Here is a 21,755-nt window from a genome sequence, read left to right as displayed (position 1 = left end):
CTCCACTTACACAATTTCAAGCTCTTTCCTCCCTGTCCGATAAATGTACAGCCTTTCAGAGATGCTGGCTTTGGGTAGAAATAGTTTCACTCTCTGGGGCACACACACACACACACACTGTACACATACACACACAAACGCAAATGGTCAACTGCACACACAGTACACACATTTGTATTTGGGGTAAAATAGGTTGGTTCTCTGTGGCTTACATCCCCCAAAATAACTGAGGTGGCTCCTCTCTGAGTTCGGACAGCCGCCCTGTCTGCCGCGGAGGAGCGTGAGGGGAGATTTATTTTAGCTGCTGAAAGTCACAGCGTCCTCCTCTTCCCTTTGTCACTCTCTTTCTCTGATTCTCTCTCTTATTCTCTCTCTTTCGCTCATTCTCTGGGTCTTTTTTTTATTTCTCTCATCTTCTTGCTCTCCATTTCTCCCCCTCCCTTCTCTCTGTCTCTCTTTGTCTCTCACCCACTCTCTCTCTCTCTCTCTCTCTCTCTCTCTCTCTATCCCTTGCTCTCCCTGTGTTCCTTGTCTGAATGGGATGTGTGCTGCATCCATCTCATGTCCCATGGACAAATCCATACTGCGGCTGGCCTCCATCCCTCTGTTAAATGAAGAGGCTTTTTTTTCATCTCGTGCCAACCTCAAGTCACTCACTCGCTTACTCTCTCTCTCTCCAGTCACTTACTCGCTCACTTACTCACTCACTCACTCACTCTTACACACGCACACACGCGCACACGCACACACACATACACACACTCACACTCACAAATACTCAAATGTCTGTGCATGACTATTGACTCTGGTCAAATAGGCAAAAATGTCTATTCCCTCATTCAAACTGCATGTTAAGAGCCTCACTTCCTGACCCCTAAAGAGGCATGCTAGCAGACATTGACATATTTAGCCCTCTCTGGTACAGCGGTCACCCCATGCTCTTCATATTGTTTGTTCTTTCATGTCATTACCATTAGAGTACAAGAGCACATATTTTATGTTCATATTGTTTAGTGTAACATCTCATCTAGTCTTCTGCCAGCTTGTCCCGTATGGTCTCATCTTCCCTGGTCTCACCTAGTCTGTGACCTCTGACCTCTGTGACTTTTGCCCCCGTCAGCAGGTGCTGGGCATCCCAGTGGGCTCGACCCTGCAGTCGGCTGTTAAGCAGGTGGCCATCAGCAGCGGTCAGATCCTGGTGGCCAAGTCCGGCGCGGCCGCCTCCAAGGTGATGGCCCAGAAGCAGGTGGTGGCGCAGGGCGTGGCCAAGGCCATCGTCAGCAGCAGCGGCGGCGCGGCCGGAGGAGCCAGCGGCATCATGGGACAGCAGGTGCACACCGTCACCAAGGCGGGAGGGTCGTCGGGCAGCGGGAAGAGTGGAGGTGAGGGGTCACACAGCTGCCGTGATGTCAGCGGTAAACGCGTAACATTGCACTCACCTGTCAAAGCACTGCACACTGCATTACAGTCTCCACACACACAAGCACACACAGCATGTGGTGGTGTATTCATTTGTGTAGTATGATGTGTGTGTATATTCGTATGAATACTTTTTATATTGGTGAAAGCTATATTAAGCTGTGTGTGTGGGAGGGGTTGAAATTGAATTGAAGTGTGTGTGTGTGTGCGTGTGCGTGTGCGTGTGCGTGTGCGCGTGTGCGTGTGCGTGTGCGTGTGCGTGTGCGTGTGCGTGTGCGTGTGCGTGTGCGTGTGCGTGTGCGTGTGCGTGTGCGTGTGCGTGTGCGTGTGTTTGTGTGCGTGGAGCTGTGTGTGTGTGTATTGGGAGGGTGTTAGAGGTATAGGAGTGCTAAAAGTATATTACAGAAACATGACCTCTCTAGCTATGAGTGTCATAAGTAAATTAAGCAGTGTATTTACTGTCAGTGAATGGATAAGGTGGTGTGTGTGTGTGTGTGTGTGTGTGTGTGTGTGTGTGTGATGGCTGAGTGGTGCTGATAGGGATGTGGTGTTAGGAATATTAGATCAGCTGCTGCTGTCTCATTCTCTTTGTTTGATCCTCCATCCCTTTCTTTCTCTCCCTCCCTCCCTCCCTCTCGCTCTTTTCTCTCTCTCAGTGTCTGTATTAGCATAAATAGAGTTTGGAGAAAACAATCTGTACTCCTGTCGTTTTCTTCGATTTAAGAGCAAATATTACCCTTACTCTCTTACAGTAGCACTACAGATAAGCACACCATTTAGGAGGATCACTGTGGAATCTCAGATTTGTGTGGGGTGGGTGGTGTGTGACTGTATGTATGCGGATGTGTGTATTTGTGTGTGTGTGTGTGTGTGTGTGCGTGTGTGTTTCTGAGTGCAATTTGAAGGTGCTGCCTGTATCCTCTGCTGAGCAGGCAGCAGAGCACTCTTTCTGTAGCTTTGATGAAAACTGTTGAGGTGTTGCACGCTGGGCTCTGCTGTGATTTGTTCTTAATGCAAACAGGCAGTTCTGCTCAACTGCTTCAAGCGCCCGCTCCCCAAATGTTTGACAGGCGCATTAACTTAGCCGTCGCAAGACATTCATCACATCAAGTGTCCCCTGCATTTAACTGTCAAGCACTCACTTGCCAACTAGTCAGTAGAACCGCCCTCCCTGGTTATCAATTATATCTGCTGTTCTATACGGGTGTTATGGTCCTGAGGTCCTGATATGGTTCCTATGATCTGCACACATCTGTAAAATGGTTCCTATGAAAATGATAGCATTAGCATGTAATGCATCAATGAAATACATACTCATTATTAAAGACATGGGATGGGGGACATGTTTGTTTGCTTGGCTGTCTATTTGTCTGGATGATTTCAGAAAAACTACCAGCCGGATTTTTCATGAAACTTGGGGGAACGGTGTTTGTGCTAGCTTGTCATTCCGTATGTTCCTCCGGTGTTCCCTGTGTGTGTTCTTTGACTTGTGATCTCACGTGGTTCTCTTGTGTCCTGTTTTTCTGTCGCGGTCAGTCATGGCCACCCTGCAGCTGCCAGCCAACAACCTGGCCAACCTAGCCAACCTGCCGCCGGGCACCAAGCTCTACCTGACCACCAACAGCAAGAACCCGTCAGGCAAGGGCAAGCTGCTGCTCATCCCACAGGGAGCTATCCTGCGGGCCTCCAACTCAGGTGAGCGCCTCCACCCCTACCTCACACACAAGCACAGCATGCTACACACGCGCACATTGATGCGCACGCACACACACACACACACACCACACACTCACACACACCACACAGACACACCACACACACACACACACACACACACACACACACACACACACACACACACAAACACACGTAAAAGATAGTCCAAAGTATGTTCGGTATGCCACTTGTGTACACTATACATTATAAAGTGATGAGATGCGCAACATAGAGTCCTCTGGTCCATAATGTGTGTATCAGAGCCATATAAAGGTACCTTTATACGGCTCTGGTGTGTATGTGCAGACTCCCCGGTGTAGGGCTGATGTTAAAGGTAGTCATGTGAATGCAGTGTTATTCTGTGTGGCACACTGACTGACGACTGTGTTCGGAGTGGTCGACATGTTTCCTGTTGTGAAGTCACTGGTGTGCAGTAGGGGGTGAATTAGCGGCCATGCTGTCCCCTTTGCACAGGGAGGGGGTGGGCGTTTGAATAATTGATGACTCTGTAGACTTAGCAGCAGAATGTCAACTCATTTCACTGAACAGGATCTTCTGTCTGTTTTCTCTCCCTCTCACGCCTCTCTTGTGTGTCTTGTTTATTTCCAATGTGCTCTGAATTTTGTTTGTGTGCCTCTGTGTATGTGTGGAAGCGTGCGTCTGTGTACGTGTTGATGTTTGTGTAAATATTTGTGTCTGTGTATATCTGTGTTTGTGTTTACGTTTATGTGATTGCATGTGTGCGGGGGCCTGTGTGTGCATGTCTGTTGGGGCGTGTGTGTTTGTGTGTGCACGCGTGTGTGTGTGTGCAGGTCAGCAGTCTCAGAGTGCATCCTCGTCAGGCTCTGGCTCGTCACAGAGCTCCTCTGGTAGTTCGTCTGGATCCAGCCTCTCCTACACCTCCTACATCCTCAAACAGACCCCACAGGTGTGTATGAACACACACACACACACACACACACACACACACACCACACACACACACAAAAGAAAGCCTGTAATTATAATCCGCAAAGCCATTAATGCATTTTATTCTGCAGAGAAGCAGCCACCACACAAGGCCATTGTGGAGAGCAGCCTGTCCCTCAGTACAGCTCACTCTGTAGAAAGGCAGCCTCTCATCTCTAGTGCTGCCTTTAGAGGCATGGAGCCTCAGCCTCCCCTCTATAAGCAACAGAATGGCCCACTTTTCACAGCTTTTCCCCATAGTAAAAAGCCCTCTGTAAAATGTGTCTGGATAATGTAGATTGCTCACCATTTCTCACTCTCTCTCTCTCTCTCTCTCTCTCTCTTTCTCTTTCTTTCTTTCTTTCTTTCTTTCTTTCTTTCTTTCTTTCTTTCTCTCTCTCTCTCTCTCTCTCTCTCATTAGCTGTCTGTCTTGCTCATCTCACTCATTTACCTCGTTCATTTTGTATGTCGTTATTTCACTCTTCCTCTCTCTCTGCCTCTCCTCTTTTCTTTTCCTTTTCTCTCTCTCTCTCTCCCCCTTATTGAAGTTCATTCTCTTGCCCTCCTTTGCGGTCTCATTCATACTCCCATTCTCTCATGAGCTCACGCAGTGTAAGCAGTCTTCCCCATCCGCCTCTTACAGCGCACTAAACTTTAAGCAGGCTGTGTTTTGAGAGAGATGCGTTGGGTAAATGTGTGCTTAAGGGACCTGGCGCCACACGTGTGGCTCTTAATCTGCTGTCAGTGGCGGAAAAAAATCCCGTCGTCAAGGCGACGAATGTGCCATGTCTGACAGCGGCACATCTTGTGGCAGCGGAGGGTTTCGCTCCCTCCGTTGGCATTGCCCGGGGCAGGAGAAGGCTGGCAGCGGTAGTGATTTAGGGCTTAATGGGGGCACCCTAATGAGAGTGGCATCGATCGCTGAGCGCAGAGCACCGGTGTGTGGATGCCATCGGGCTGCTAATAAGCGTGTGCGGACCGCCCCTCAGCAGGGCACCGGTGTGTGGATGCCATCGGGCTGCTAATAAGCGTGTGCGGACCGCCCCTCAGCAGGGCACCAGGGCTCATCCTCAGCCGTCCATCACTCTGGACTTCAGAGAGATAATGTCACGCCATGCCACACTGTGCCACGCTACTTTATGCCCAGCTATATCCACAACTGCCAGTCTTCATTTGTCACAAGGATTGGCCATCTAGTCACAGACACACTCAGGCATTACTGCTGCCCATCATCACTTTAAGATGGTGTGCATTTGTGTGTTTAGTGTGAACCGGCTGTGGACATGCACATTTAATAAATGCCGTTTATCATTAATAAACGCCCATTTTGCACGTTTTCCTGTGTCTGTCTTCGTGACACTGTTCCTTTTACAAAATGTATTTGCACAAGATATCTCAGCTCCTTCCCCTCACATTGTGTTGCATTGTTTTTTTCCCCACGCTCAAGAGTTTTTCTTGCCACCCATGTCCCACCTTGCTTGTGTTTTCCCTCCACCCTTTCAGTCTCTGTTCTGTAGCTACACCGCTCTTTGTCTGTGCCTGTCTTTATTTCTCTGGCCCAGTTCAAATCTATCAGCCTTGCCTGTAGGGTTTTATAGTGTCGGTGGTGTCCTTCTGATGGCTCTATTGACCCATGTTTTCCACCCAGTGACCCCCATAGTCTGCCCTGCTAATGCCAGAGCTGCCAGACGCATTTAAAGCCCCCCCACAGGTTTCTGTATTGACTGAGGGCAATGGCATTGATCTTTCTAGGGCACGTTTCTGGTTGGCCAGCCTGGCGGCTCGGGGAAGCAGAGTTCGTCCAGCTCCTCCACCTCCTCGTCGGGTCACACGGCGTCGGGCACGGGCAGCGGCAACCAGCAGTCCATCCGGGTCACTGCGGGCCAGAAGGCCGCCATCTTGGCTCAGGTATGTAAGAACATACAGTAACAAACGTACCTCTTCTGATCCTGCCTGTGGGAGTTTGTGCTGTGTAGCCGTTGTTCCACCCATCCCAACCTGCCTATGAGGGCCCTGGGTTCATTACAGAGTGTGATATTATGTATACTGTTATATATTGCCCCCTCCTCCAACTTTTCATCTTATTCTCTTATTAGTTATAAACTCTTACTCACATTTACACACGCATCTAGGGGTTTCATCTTAACATTTCATTCTGTTAAAGGAATTTATGTAGAATTCAGTTCAGCTCAATTCAGTACATTTATTTGGAGCTGATTTTAGTCATTTTGTAGCCAACTGGCTTGGACCCTCTGCAGTGGGGGTTGGAAACTCATCACCGTGCTGCTTAGTTAGAGACGAGGGAGAAGTCCGAAGTGGGAGATTACGACTGAATTGGGCCGCCTCTCTCTCCTGTGCCCTGGGCCTGTGTGAGTGTCGGGTCATCTCTCTCCTGTGCCCTGGGCTTGTGTGAGTGTTGGGTCATCTCTCTCCTGTGCCCTGGGCTTGTGTGAGTGTGGGGCTTAGCGCTTCTGATGAACTGGAGGTCTAACGGGGGGGTTGAGTGCTTCTAATGAAGGCCTCCCTCTCTCTCTCTCTTTGAACAGCCATTTGGCACCAGATGCCAGGACAATCCCTGCACACATAACTTCAGCTTCCATTGCGTAACGCACTCCCTAACAGTATTAGGGTGGGGAGAGGGGGTGGAAGAAAGAGAGGGGTAATGGGACAAGAGAGAGAGAGAGAGAGAGAGAGAGAGTGCGAGCACAAAGTCTTTGTGTCCTTAGTGGCTCTAAGCAGAAACCCTAAATCAAAGCAGAAAGCAATAGTTCTGGCAGGAGATGTGAGCGTGATCAGCTGGCGCGAGGGAGAGGGGGAGGGAATAGTTGATGTGTTCACTTTGGGCGTTTGGGATGAGAATAGTTGATGTGTTCACTTTGGGCGTTTGGGATGAGAATAGTTGATGTGTTCACTTTGGGCGTTTGGGATGATGATGATCCCTTGAGCCTGTGCTGCTGGGGGCTCAGGAGCTCAGGGAGTCATGGAGGCTCCGCTCAGGAGACGCTCAAACACAACATCACATCTCGGCTTCTCCTCCCCGAACCGTTTAACTGCCCCAAAGAGATGAACAGAGGTGTGTGTGTGTGTGTGCGTGTGTCACTATGTGTTTGTCAGTCTCTGTCTGTGGGTTGGGGAGTGTTTCTGTTTCAGTGTGTGTGTGTGTGATTATGGTTGTGTGTGTGTGTTCTCTGGCAGGCAGACCTGAGAGCACCGGTGTAAGAGCAGTGCCAGCTAAGCTGTGTGATTAGTTTGCCATCATCACAGCTGCCTACCGTCTCTGTCTGAAAAAATCTCAGAGTATCAAATCTCTGTCCTCACTAAACTTAGGGGCCATGGATGTGCTTGTGAATAGATCGTGTGTGTGTGTGTGTGTTGTCTCTGCTTACCGTGGGTGTGTATATGAGTGCATGTGTATCTATTATTGTTTGTGTCTGTGTAAATGAGCACATACTCCAGTGTGTGTGTGTATGTGTGTGAGAGAGTGTATATGTCCTGATTATCAGATTAGGGCTAATGACTAAGCCTGGGGCAGAGGTTTTAAGTTTTCGTTTCTGCTAACTCCCTTTTGCTATCCACTCCCCCCCCCCCCCCCTCTCTCTCTCTCAGCGCCTTCATCTAATTTTCTCCACCCTTCTGCCTCTCTTACACGTCTTGCCTTACCTTTAGCTTTTACTGTGGCTTTGGCTCATTCTGACTCAGGGAGCTGAAAGCTTGTTTTGAGACAAAGAAAGTTTTTCTTTGATGGGGAGATGACCCTTATGGGAATGGGGAAATTGTAGCGTGCGTGTGTGTGTTTTGGAGGGAGATAAAAGGATGTGTGTGTGTGTGTGTGTGTGTTTTGGAGGCAGATAAGAGTGTGTGTGTGTGTGTGTGCCTTTGTTTTGGAGGCAGGTTTAGAGAGTGTGTGTGTGCGTGTGAGAAAGAGAGAGAGATTTGAGGGACAGCTTAATGGCTGTGTGGTGATTTGTGCACAGCAGTCTCCTATCGCTGAGGTCCATACTCCTCTCACAGCCATTAAACAGGGAGTGTCTGCAGAGCACGTCTGTGTGTGTGTGTGCTGTCTAAGTATTGTAGTGTTTGCGATTCTGTGGATGTGTGTCTCTGGGGTCGTGCACACGACGCCGGTTTTTGTGAAACCGGTGGGAGGTTTTGTTAACGGTTACGCCTTGCATGTACACGACGCCGGCAGTTTAGGAGACTGAAACCGATAGCTTTTGAAACCGGCTTCCGAAGTGGGAACTTTTGAAACCGCCGGCTAACTTTCGCCGTGTAGACGCCTGTAGGTGCGAAGCCGGCAACTTCATGACGACATAGCCCCACCTCTCAACTCAGCCACGGCACTCGACCTGACATGTTGCTTGTCAAAACAAACCAAACCATTTATTTATCATATTAAACTGTTTTTCTTTCCCCTGTCATGATTTATGTGCACAATGTAGCCTATCAGCCTTTAGTGGCTAAGTTAGAAGCACACGTTAGCTTAACTTAGTGAAACATTAGCTTACTGCATGTTAGTGTTTTCTCCAGTGGTGCTCAGACCTAATGCAATGCGTAGGCTAAGCATTTGAATTTTCACATAGCAGTCACATACCTTGAAAACGAACTTTATTAGTTTAACAGTTGAATGAACAGTTGAAAACCGAATTGTCTGTAGTCTCCTTATTTCATGCGACTGCTTAACCAGAGCACTTATTAGACATTCTCTGGCTTAACAAACTGTTTCAACAATATTTTCTTCTATGCGATTCACGCGAATTTATCGTGAAGCTTCTGCACAGCGGCGCCATCGACTGGTCTGGCATATGCACTACAGCACATTTAGCCGGTTACACCTCTGTGTGTACACGCGAGGTTTTTTCTTGCCGGAGTCGTTAAAGGTGTGAAAGCGGTAAGAGAAAATCCACCCGGCGGTGTCGTGTAAACGGCCTCTCTGTCTGCTATCTACGTTTGTCTGTGTGTGTTTGTGCATATGCGTGCATTTGCCCGTGGGAGGGTGAGGGTGAGGGTAGGGGCTACATCTGTTTATTTCTCTGTGTTGGTGTTTGTATGACAGTATGAGAGGGGGCCATCAGTGTGTCAGATTGTGTGCTTTCTCTCTCTCTCTCTCTTTCTCTCTCTGGCTCGCTCACTCTCTTACTCTTTTACTTTACTAATGCCTTGGCTGTCAAAACAATCCTTCTTGAATCTGTGTGTGTGTGTGTGTGTTAGCCATACATCACTGTCTGGGTTTAGGGTTCCCCTGGATTAACTGCCTGCCTGGCACTGAACCTCTGATGCTGCTGGGATTGATTGATCATTCGTTGCGCACCACTTCCCCTGTTGCATTTTTACACTTCCTGTGTTTTTGATTTGGTGTGACTGACAGGTGGTGGGCGGGTCGCAGGCATCACAGTTGAAGCTGTCGGACGGCTCGGTGAAGACGGTGACGGCCTCTGCCGCCACTCACCTGTCCAAGCCGGGCACTACCACCCTGAGGATGGCGGGGGGAGTCATCACAGCCACCAGCACCATGCCGGGCACCCCCGCCTCAGCTGCTACCACTCCCACACAACACGTGAGTCACCTCCCTCTGTGTGTGTGTAAATATATAAATCATGATAACTATATTGGTCTTAAATATTGCTCCAGTTAGGTATGCCTGTGTGTGTGTGTGTGTGTGTGTGTGTGTGAGAGAGATTGTGTGTAAATGTTAAAATGGTAAATCCATGAATAGACGGACATGGGAACTGATTGTGATATGATATAACAGGTCTATTATATATAGGAAAGAAGTCCTTACTTCTGCAGGGTGTCATATCCATGTGTAATCTCTTGGGTTGGAGATCACAGGCTTTGGTGAGCCCAGATGCAGGACAGTGCTGGCCTTGGGGGAGGGAGGGAGGGAGGCCTAGTGGGCATCAGCAGAGACAGGAAGTGAACCTCATGTGTGGCGTTGTTGCTGCTTGTGAACACTGTCCATCTGTGTTCCATGTGGAGCGTGTGTGAAACAGCTGGTCTGCTCAAGCTGTGCTGTGGCTGTTCCTCTCACATCAGTGTCTGTGTCACACTCATTGTGTTGTTACATGGCAGACCTGTGCTCTCTCTCTCTCACTCCTCTCTCTCTCTCACTCTCTCTCTCTCTCTCTCTCTCTCTCTCTCTCTCTCTCTCTCGCTCTCTCTCTCTCTCTCGCTCTCTTGTAAACCCTCCTCACTTGGTGATAGCAGTAGCTCTCTCTCTCTCTCTCTCTCTCTCTCTCTCTCTCTCACTCTCCGCTCTCTCTCTCTCTCTCTCTCTCTCTCTCTCTCTCTCTCTCTCACTCTCGCTCTCTCTCTCTCTCTCTCTCTCCTCTCTCTCTCTCTCGCTCTCTCTCTCTCGCTCTTCACTTTTCTAGAATTGAAAGGCTCTCTTGTAAACCCTCCTCACTTGGTGATAGCAGTAGCTCTCTCTCTCTCTGTGTGTGCTGAGTGATTTCTCTTTCTCTGTTTCTCTCTCTCGCTTCCTCATACCTGTCACATACACTTTGTGGTTATATGGATGAAGTGTGTTTGTGTGTCAACAAACTGGTGTGCCTCCATTTAGTCATGCCAAAGTTGATTGAACTGTCTTGGGGAGATGCTAATCAATGGCTTTTCTGTGCTTGTCAGTGGCTTACCAAAACATAACAGTTAGCAATCTTGATGGAATGTTGCAACAACAGCATTTAAGAAGTCTGGTTGAAGAGGAAATAGATTTTTGCTTTGATGATGGCGGCTGTGATTCCTGTCTGTGTGATCCTCAGTTAGTTGTGGTTCATTCATCTTTTTTCCGAAGAGGTTAACTACTGTTTACCACTGAACCCATTAGCGCTACAGAAGTGTAGTGTGTTAAAAGACGTGTCGCCAGTCACACTTCTGGAGAATTGTTGATGATTGTGTTGTTGTCATTTTTCTTGGCTCATTCCATGTCAATTCAACCAGGGCCCACGCACTTAGTCTCAAAAAATTCTGAAAAAATGACCAGGTGTACCTATGTTACCCAGGAGACACACTGTAAAAATACTTTTTCCAGGCACTGTAGTAACTGTGTTTCTACTTATAATAACATAAATTAAGAGCCTATGTTTAGCACAAATATGTCTTCTGAAGGCCTAAACAGAGCCCAGCCAAAAACTCCAATAACATTTGGTCAACTTTGAGGGACAGCTATGACCATGCAGGATCATCCAGACCAAACGTGTCGAGGCCGAACAAAATTGACACCCCCCTCCCCCGGTAAAACTGGCTGTATCTTGGAAGTATTGATCTTACATAAAAGTAATTTTACAGTGTGTCTCCTGGGTAACATAGACACACCTGTTAATTTTTTTCCGATTTTTTTGGGCCCTGGTTGAATTGACGTGGCTCAGTACTGAGGGCACACACACACACCAGCAGTCCTTGGCTCAAGCAGTTCCATGACCCCCTTCTTACCCATACGGAACCTACCATCCTTTAAATTTCAAGGATGTAAGTCGGTGCCTGTGTGCACTCCTACCATGTGTTCGCTTACTGTATCTGAACAGCAGTTTAGTACAAGTTGGGAAGTACCAGGTTGTCCTTTACATAAACACTCACACTCACTCGCACACTCATACTCTAGTGCACTTATTGCATTACTGGACGGTAATTAATTAGTGTTTGGTCGTCAGACTGACATCCATTAATTGCTGTGAAATGTTGATACTCTATCTTTTACTAGTCCTATGCATAATAAATAGTGGCTGTGATTGAATAGTGGTTTGATGCACAGGAAATTAAGGTCTCTGTGGTTGCTGTGGGGTATGTGTGCAGGGGTGGATGGACTTCTACAGAAACTGATTCCAAAAGCTGAAGTAGGTTCACCTGCAGTGGTAGCATTTCCACACACAACCTGGACTGTTTTCCCCACTGCACAGTGATGATGAACCCAATGACATTTCACCGTGTTGCTGCAGTACCATAATGCTGCAATCAGGATTGCTGTGTGTGTGTGTGTGTGTGTGTGTGTGTGGGGGGGGGGGGGGTTGGTGCTGTCCTCCAGTACCTCTCCATTTTAAAGGTCAACTCCCCAATACACTCACACTCACACAGACACACACCTACACACACACACACCCTCCTCTTTCCATCTGATCCTCAGTCCGGAAATACAGCTTTTAGGAGCCGATCATTAACTGTGCTGCCGAAAACTCATTTCCATTTTGTCGGCACAACTTTGCAAATGCACTTGGACCAGTTCGATAAGCCTCCGCTCTTAATCACAATTAAGGGCCGTTATCGCAAAGGCTACACACACAGGTGACGGGGCATATCTGAATGTCCGTGCGTGCTTTGTTTGAGTGTGAGTGTGTGTGAGTGAGTGTGAGTGTGTGAGTGTTCGTGTGTGTGTGTGTGTGTGTTTTTGTCTGTGTATAAACTTGTGGTTGGTGTGTGTACCTTTGCCGCAGTGTGTTGTCACAGCAGATGGCAACACCGGGAGACCAGTATGCCACTAAGATGCTGTGGGCTGGCATGCTCTCTCACACGTCCACTGCAGGGCCTTAATGCCTCAGCTCTCATTCACACACACACACACACACACACACACACACACACACACACACACACACACACCACAGAGACTTACACTTTCATTGGCTCACTCATGCATGAACAAGCACATTTTCATTAATACTCTTTGCACATATGCTTGCATGGGACCTATGGCAAAATCACATGCCGCTATACATCTCTTGGTATAATCTGTTTACATTCACGCCTAACATGACGTGTTTCTGTGCACTGCATCTTTTATTTGTCACATATTTCTTGGTTTTGATATTCAATGTGTTTTTTTTTTTTTAGTCAGCGATAGACTACTGGGCTAACAAACTTTTCTTGCCCTTCTCTCTCTAGACTGCAGATGGCGCCAGTGTGCCCTCCTCCCCCGCCCCCTACTCCTCCTCTTCCTCCTCTTCCTCCTCATCCGGGGCCAAACCCGTATCCCAGCACCCTCTGCTCGTGGCAGCCAATCAGGCGGCAGTCATCAACGCAGCCAAGAACGCCAGCAATGCAGCCGCCGCCGCGGCCGCCGCCGCAGCTGCCACTGCATCTAAAACCCCCACGGGCACCATGATGACCGTCGCCAAGAGCATGGCCGCCAACATGCCGGTCATCAGCCTGGGCAAGGGGGCGGGCCCGGCGGTGGTGAGCGTGCCCAAGAGCGCCAGCCCTTCGCTGGTCACTGCAACGTCGCTGGTGGGCAGTAGTGGCACCGTCAGCGGTAAGGCAGCTGCCACTCTCTCAGGTAACTATGGAGACCAGAGGTGCACTCACATTCTTTGAACAGAGGTGAACATTTGCGGTTCACAGCAAACTCGAGGCAAACATAACATTTTTCGTCTCCGGGCTTCTCAAAGTGGATATCAAGGCCACCACTCCAGAGGTGCTACAGAATATTTAGATAACATTTGGAATATAACTTATACAATTGTATTACTATTTTATTTCATATAATTTAAATGTCAGTACAAATCAACACTCCTGTATTGCAATTTGGGTGTACCCTGAGCCTGAAAAAGGTTAAAGTTAAAGTTTACTAGTATTCAGCAGACAATTTTAACTAAACATATTTGAGAATCAAACCTGGGCCTCCACCACTCTGCAAAAGTTCTGAGCAGATCTGCTCTGGCCACAAAAGGCACTTACTGTGTAGTCTGGCTCCAGCTCTTGTGAATGTGGTCAACCAGTTGTGGCTTCATCTCTTCAGAATGAAAGTGCACGACACTGTACTTCTGTCCATCCATTAGTCCAGTCTTTGATGTTGGGTCCCGTGCCTGGCCCTGCCCTCACCCTCCCCTCATGTGCTGTAGTGGAAAAGTGGCAGCCATGTTGTAGGATGGCAGGTCTATTGTTATTGCATGCACACTTCCCTGTTGGCAGATGAATAGAATGGCATGTTAAAGATGTATCTGCCCTTGAGTGCACTGCTGAACCAAAGCACTGTGCATTTCGGAGCATTGCTGGCTGGTGTGTGTGTGCGTGATTATATATAAATGTGTATGCTTGCCTGTGTGTGTGATTATATACAGTATACGTGTGTGTGTGTGTTTTGTGTGTGTGTGTGCATGTGTTTGTGTGTGTGTGTGTGCGTGTGTGTGCGCGCTTGTCTGTGTTTGTGCCTATATGCATGCTAATACATATGTGTGTATATATATATATATATATATATATATATTATATATATATATATATATATATATATATATATATATGTATATGTGTGGTTGTCCATGTACATATGTGTATTGCACTAAGTGTGTCTGTGTGTGTGTCCTTCCCAGGCATGCTGAAGCTGCATGCGGGCCAACCCAGTGCGCAGCAGACTGTGCTCACCATCCCTGCCAACCAGCTGAAGCAGCTGAGCGTGGGCACGGGCGCTGGGGGACTCCAGACCATCCTCATGCCCGTGGGCAAAGGTACCCGCTCACCTCCATGCTCTGCCGCACACACAGACCCACACACACACACGCCTCCACAATCTTTCAGGATGCAGAAATACATACTTTCACGCACACATGCACATGCGCACACATATACACGCACACGCACGCACACACACCTCTACACAAACACACTGCAGTTCCACACACTAGCACACACACTTCTCTCCTCTTAAATGCCTCCTCTCTTTTCAGCACTCAATCGCAAACGTAGATTTTGGCAAGAAGAGACCTTGATTTTGAAGTTTTATGAAGTTTTCTCAGGCGTTTGAGATGACTCAGTTTCATCACAGTCAATCCTAGTGTATGTGAGGGGATGAGGTAATGTGCTCTGTTTTGTCTTAAATAAACTGTACTGAGTTTCGGTTTACAGCTTCTAGCTACTCAACCTGAAATGATAAACCTTGGAAACAGAAACAGCCATCCCTTAGCACCGATAACACTTGCTATATTGTCGTCTCTTTGCAACACTATTGGTGATGTGCAGGTTTGGTCAGGCCACCCTTCGGTCACTAGTCGGATTCTCTAACCAGTAGTCCACAGATTTTTTCCTAATCATTGCTGTAAGAAATAGTTAGATAGATAGATAAATAGATATAACTTTACAAGATAAGCAAGCTAACATGTCAGCGTTAACTATCTTACATTAGCATTGCGTAACGTTGATAACATTGTCAAACCGAGTTGTCAAGCAGGTGCCGTGTTGGGGGCAGGGGCAATGAGCTTTCCTCATCGTAGATGAGGCAGAAGGAGTAGAGATGCATAATTAGCTGTTTCAAGTCAATGAAGGGATTTTTTCTTGGGGGAAAAAAACATGGATATATGTCTTTCACTAACTATGTTGAGTTTTTAGGGGTTAATCGATGGCTGGAGTGCATCTTTAAAATTAATTTGAAGATGATTGCCAAAAGCAGTTGTTCATCAGAAGATGCTTTAAGTGGGAAATTGTTTTATAATGTTTTAAGCATATTTTTCCATGTCCTAATAGTCTGTTCTGAGCGGATGTTCCGAGAAGAATTCATTGTCAGTGACTCGTACTCGCCTGCGTCCCAGCCAGGACAGGATTGCAGTCCCTAATTTAATTTGGCACACACAGCAACCTGTGTATAAATACCTCTGAAGAAGTCATGGAGGCCCACAGAATATAGAGCAGGAAACACGGGGCTACGTGCTTTTTGTTTAGTCTCTGACATGCAGTAAAGATCTCTGGTGGTTCAGACCCAGCCAACAAGGTTCTTATTGTTTTGTTGTCTATTGTTTTGGTTTTATTTGTCCATCATGAAGAGAGAGATGTATATCACACATACACACACACACACACACACACACACACACACACACACCTACTCCACACATCTTCTCCAGTGGACTCCCATCAGTTTCCCGTGGTCCAGTGTCTTCTCTAGGTTTACTGTTGCTCTGATAGAGAGGTGAGAGCGTAGTTTACCAGTTCAGGACCGTTTGTACTGCTAGATGTGCATTGCATACTTTGTGTATGATGATTCATGTATTGCAACCATAGACTGTACTTTTAGCCAACTTATGTATGGTCTCCTGACAAAGTGATGTAGTCAGATCTGGCCATGGGAAGGTGGAGAGGAGACGTCAATGTGTGTGTGTGCGTGTTGTATGTTTCTGTGTCTGTCTGAGAGAGTGTGTGTGCTAGTGCTTTTCTGTCCTCCTGAATGTGTGGTTGTGTCCCTGTGTACTTGTAAGGCTGTGTGTGTGTGCTTGTGTTTCTGTGCAAGTGATTTCTGCTGAGTCTGAGGCATTTAGCTGAGCTTCAGTGCTTCTGAATTATAGAGGGGTGTGTGTGTGTGTGTGTGTGTGTGTGTGTGTGTGTGTGTGTGTGTGTGTGTGTTGGTGATAGATGCATCAGGTTTGCTAATTCCTGACTCCTGGGAATCTTAGGACCTGTAACTCACCAATGTTGGCACACATAACAACCCACTGTATCTATTATATATGACTGTGGATATTCATAGTCAGAATACTTAATATCTAATGCCCATTTATTACCAGTGGTCTGCACAGTGATATGACCGTGTTGTGAAGGGGATATAATATTCAACACAGAAAGGCCTAGTTTGGTCCTTATGGAAGGAATATCATTAAATGTAGCGATACTGACTCCTTGCTACAACTACAATACTGACTACTTGCAGACAACACCTCACAACTTCATAAATGTACTGTAATGGACTGTTTTAATGACTTTGCAATCGATTTTAAATCCATGTGTGTTTGTGGTCAGGACTGAACTCACACATGTTATAGTCTGCAGTTGAGACTGTGATCTCCTCTCTTGTCAGAGTTGGTTATTGAGATATAGCTCTACACATGGTATGGTTTATGATTTATGATGGAGTTGCAGTACATGTACATGTCACTTAAGAGCCATAGCCTGTGTAGAGGTGTGTTCTGGATAGTAGTTGAGGTATAACTCCACGTGTGTGATGGTTTGCAGTTGTGCAGTCCTCCTCCTCCTCCTCCTCCTCCTCCTCCTCCTCCTGTAAAGGATCCTCTACCAGCAGCAATACTGCTACCCACAATGCACCAGCAGTCTCCTCCACACCAAACGTAGCTCACGGTGAGAGGATATGTCCCCGACCTTACACCTTTCTCTCTGTCTTCCCCCTCTCTCTGCCGTTTTCTTTCCTCCCTCTCTCTCTCTCTCTGTCTCTCTCTGCCGTTATCTTTCCTCCCTCTCTCTCTCTCTCTCTCTCTCTCTCTCTCTCTCTCTCTCTCTCTCTCTCTGCCGTTTTCTTTCCTCCCTCTCTCTCTCTCTCTCTCTCTCTCTCTCTCTCTCTGTCTCTCTCTGCCGTTATCTTTCCTCCCTCTCTCTCTCTCTCTCTCTCTCCCCCTCTCTCTCTCTCTCTCTCTCTCTCTCTCTCCCTTCCTGCCTGCACTCTCTATTCCCTCGCTTTAGGCAGCTGGTGGGTGGGCTGTTGTGGATTGATATGTGTTATGTATAAATACATATACTCAGGCAGTTTTGAGCTTTTATGTGTACTCTATATTTATGGGTTATTGCCGCACTGTGTGTACGTACTTAGTGTGTGTGTGTGTGTGTGTGTGTGTGTTTGCCTTCTTGGGGTACTGGCAGTGCCTGTAGGTGCCCGTTGAAATGGTAGTCTGCGTTGACATTAAATTGATTGCTGCTTCACTAATACTTGCTTCCAGTCCCTCTCTCCCCGTATGTACAATCTAACTCTGTGTTGTTCTTGTGTGTCCACATGATCACTTTTCAGTGCTGGTTCTGTAAGTAAGGAAGTGTCTTGCTCACACACTCTCACTCTCTCCTCTCTCCTCCCTCTCTGTGTCTCTCTGCCCTCCTCTCTCTTTCTCTCTCTTTCTGTTTCATTCCCCCATCTCCCTGTCTCTGTCTCTGTCTCCTTCCTTATCTGTGTTTCACTCCCACGTTTGTCTCTCCCTTCTCTCCCCTTCTTTCCCCCTCTTGTCTCCCTCCCTCCCTTTCCCCTTTTTTTGTACTTTCACCCTCCCTTTTTCTCCATTTCTCTCTCTCCTTCCTCTGACTGTTCTTCTCTCTGCATCATCCCACCCTTCCCCTTTTCTCTCTCCCCTTACTTATCTCCCTCTCTCCTTGTACTCCCCCCCCCACCCTTTCTCTCTCTTCTCTTCTCTCCCTCTCCCTCTCTCTCTTTCCCTCCCCCTCTCTTTCTCTCTCTCTCTCTCTCCCTCTTCAGTGAAGACAGAGCCAGGTGTGTACAGCTGCAGCGGCCCTGGGCCCCAGACCCCGACCTCCTCATCGACCCCGGGCTCCAGCGTGCCACCCACCCCCGCCACCGCCAGCGTCAAAGTGGAGCAGGGGGCCGAGTCCGCCCACGAGCTCAAGTACGCCACGCGCCACAGCGGCCCCGAGGCTGACAGCCATGCGGGAGAGGAATGCCGCTATTTTTGTGTCTTATATCTGAGCACATTTGGAATCTGTGAACAAAGTACAACCTTTTTTGCATGTACATTTAGGATTTATGCCACTTCAAATAAATATTAAATAAATAAAATTAAATATAAAAATGAAATATAAAATATTTGATTTGAGCAGCATACAGTAGATGGACTAGCTGCTAGGTGCGCTACAAATGAATCCCCATCAGGGGATGTATAGCGGGGCTGTTATCAGGAAGTTCAAGTTGGTTTGAGCCAGAAGCTCCTGATTCAGTGAAGCCATAACTAGTTGTGCCATAATTAGGTGTGAGATGGCCAAGAATGAGTGTGGTTCATTAAGCCAGTGTGCGGGTGTGTGCACTGTGCAGAGATGATGTGTGGTCTGGCATGAGTGGTGATTTGTGTGTGTCTGGCTGCTAGTGGTGTGCAGGTCTGTGGAGATGTGGACTGTTATAGGACTAATTCTGCCACCTTCAGCTGATCTCTATTTTGCTCTCCATCCTCCCACTGCCTCCCACTCTCTCCATCCCACGCTCTCTCTCTCTCTCTTGCTCTCGCTCTCCCTTTTTCCCCTGCCCCACTCCTTCTCTCTTTCCTTACTCCCACTCCATCACTCTCTCCCTCTCTCCCCTGTTCTCTCTCTCTCTCTCTCCAGCACTGAACACATAGAGAACCTGACGCAACTGTTGACGGCGGCGGTGAAGAAGTTTCCGCTCATTGTGCCTGAGAAGAGTGAGTGCCCCTGCCCCTGCCTCTGCCCCTGCCCTTGTCCCTGCCCCTGCCCCTGCCCCTGCCCCTGCCCCTGCCCCAACCCCAACCCAGACATGGCTTACGCCAGCTCCCACACTAAAAGAGATTTGATTTGAAATGTTCTGTTGGTTTAGGACAAGGATCAATCTATTCACAGAAAACCGGCCCTGGATCTGCTAGAGGGCTATTATAATATCTTTTCTGCATCAGAACAGTATGGACAATAGACTGCGTTGGCATATCTCTGCAACATCTAAACAGAATATGCTTGGCTTTTTCAGTATTCATTATGTGGCTTTACTGAATATTTAAGATAATACTGAATTATCTATAAATTAATATCTACCAATAACCAAACATGGCAATAATCATAATTGAAAAATCCTAATTCGTGTTGTAATGGTCACTCAGTTTAAACAGTTTAATCTATTTATTGCAGACAACAGAATTTTTGCAGTTCCATAGTTAAATTTGACAGCAACAGTTTTAAAAGTATTTTGCCTGCACACACACACACACACAGACAAATAGTGTGAAAATGTATTTTCTCCTACTTTCTCTTTAAATAGGCTTTAGTGGTTTGAAGCTTTGGTCCATTTTAAGCCGTTTGGACAAAAATGAGCAGGTGATCTCATAAACAGTCCCTCCTGTGCCCTGCAATGGGCTTATCCCCGTGATGGGAGACTGGCGGCCATTTTGCTTAGTCATGTGAAATTTGTGTCCTTTTCAAGCTGTCTCCAGATAAGGGATGGCCATTTTGAAAGCAGTTCACTGTGTACTCCGTGGCCTACTGGTTAGCACTTCGGACTTGAACAGTTTGAACCCCGACCAGTAGGCATGGCTGAAGTGCCCTTGAGCAAGGCACCTAACCCCTCACTGCTCCCCGAGCGCCGCTGTTGTTGCAGGCAGCTCACTGCGCCGGGATTAGTGTGTGCTTCACTTCACTGTGTGCTGAGTGTGTTTCACTAATTCACGGATTGGGATAAATGCAGAGACCAAATTTCCCTCACGGGATCAAAAGAGTGTATATATACTTATACTTACTTATACTCAGAGGATGATGACCACTATGTTTTCAATGGGCTTTTCTCAGATAGATGACTTTTGATTGGTTTTAAGCAATTTCGAGATTGCTGGGGTGATCGTATCAGTAGGTGTTCACATATCAGGGGATGATGGATCTGAGGTTTTTAATTGGCTTAGCTCTAGAACATTTTTGGTCCATGTTTCCAAGATACTTTCAAATAGTTGATGGTGATTTCATAAAGCAGTAACTTACCTGCCCTGCTGTCTGTGGGGATACTAAAGTGTGTGTGTGTGTGACCTCCATCAGATGAGGACTCCCACCCATTCTGTGCCATCTCTATGGAGCAGTATTACTCCTGGAACATTGGGAAACGCCGGGCAGCCGAGGTACTGGATGTACTTGTTTTGTGTGTGTGTGTCTGTGGGGTGGGGGGTGCATGTTTTTTATGTGTGTTTGTTTGGTATGTTCGAAAATGTATTTGTGCCTGTGAGTAAGTGCCTGTGCTTTTGTTTGTGAGTGAATTCACTTGTTTGTATATGTGTGAGAGTGGGTGAGTGGGTGCATGAGTTTATGTTTGTGTGTGTGTGTGAGAGAGAGAGAGAGTGGGTGGGTGTGTGCTCTATTTATTTGGCATGTGTCCTGCAGACCCGCCGTGCTTAGAGAAATAATCAGGTCCTGCGGACAGCAGCATCGTGCCTTTAATGTTGAATTGAGCAGCTCTAACTGACCTGGCTATCTAATCCCCCATCCTGTTCCTCCTCATCAGCCTCTCCCCACAACAAAATCTAGAGCAAACCGCACACATACGCAGAGGAAAACCAGAACAGCGCTCTCTTTGCAAGGACGCTGGAACCTTCATGAAGTGCATATTGAGCAAAAAATATGACTTATGCACACTCCTTGAAGTGATTATTTGCGAGGGCCATACTAATAAAAGCCCTTGTGCAGGGAAACTTTCTTCCCTACGTTCGTCTGGCAGTTCCATCAAGGTCCAGCGATTCCCTTGGTCCCCATGACACCAGCCTCGGGGCACCTTTGCTAATGAGGCCTCACTCTGCACCCTGGCCGTGAGGTGGAGTCATGGCACCCACCGCTTTTCTTTTGAGTTGTTTTCTTTCATGTAAGAAGCCCCGGATCAGTCAGATCCGCCAAACTTTCCAATCAGGCCAAAGCCCTGTATGTTCCGTCGTGTTGATTGAGTGGGCTCACGATGTTCGATTAGAAGATATCACAGTCAACGCTCCGGCTCCGGTCCTATCTGAGTGGACTTCTAGCGTGTCAGAAAATGTTGTCGTTTGGCCTGCAGCGTGAGCAGGCGAACATACAGCGTGAGCGCAGCAGTCCAGGTGTTACGGATGCAACTGGAAAAAAATAAAACTAACTAAAACTAAAAGCTAAAACTAATCTTGTCCATCTTCAAAAAGAGACTGACTGAAATGTTAAGACTGATATGTTTCCCAACCAAGCTCTGAGTAGGAAAAGACTATGATGCGCAGTCTCTGGACTCTTACTGTCCCTGGGGTGCTGA

At 47.4% G+C, this 21,755-nt stretch overlaps 1 protein-coding gene across 3 annotated transcripts in view; it reads left to right on the top strand.

Moving 5' to 3' along the window:
* yeats2 (YEATS domain containing 2) overlaps positions 1–21,755 on the top strand; it is a 50,980-nt gene that overhangs the window by 19,098 nt on the left and 10,127 nt on the right. Inside the window, exons 15-25 of one of the 3 annotated variants that reach the window (XM_042088938.1) lie at positions 1,124–1,382; positions 2,956–3,114; positions 3,948–4,063; positions 5,837–5,992; positions 9,450–9,638; positions 12,956–13,346; positions 14,383–14,517; positions 17,009–17,131; positions 18,249–18,396; positions 19,106–19,182; positions 20,534–20,613. In XM_042088938.1, the coding sequence (XP_041944872.1) occupies positions 1,124–1,382; positions 2,956–3,114; positions 3,948–4,063; positions 5,837–5,992; positions 9,450–9,638; positions 12,956–13,346; positions 14,383–14,517; positions 17,009–17,131; positions 18,249–18,396; positions 19,106–19,182; positions 20,534–20,613 (1,833 nt within the window). Of the gene's footprint in view, positions 1–1,120; positions 1,383–2,955; positions 3,115–3,947; positions 4,064–5,836; positions 5,993–9,449; positions 9,639–12,955; positions 13,347–14,382; positions 14,518–17,008; positions 17,132–18,248; positions 18,397–19,105; positions 19,183–20,533; positions 20,614–21,755 lie in introns of all 3 variants that reach the window. The other 2 variants (XM_042088928.1, XM_042088949.1) reach the window with 2 other exon arrangements.

Source organism: Alosa sapidissima, chromosome 1, assembly GCF_018492685.1.
Source record: "Alosa sapidissima isolate fAloSap1 chromosome 1, fAloSap1.pri, whole genome shotgun sequence".
Classification (NCBI taxonomy): domain Eukaryota; kingdom Metazoa; phylum Chordata; class Actinopteri; order Clupeiformes; family Clupeidae; genus Alosa; species Alosa sapidissima.
Note: the sequence above shows the minus strand (reverse complement) of the source record. Positions and strands in the feature narration are given on the sequence as shown.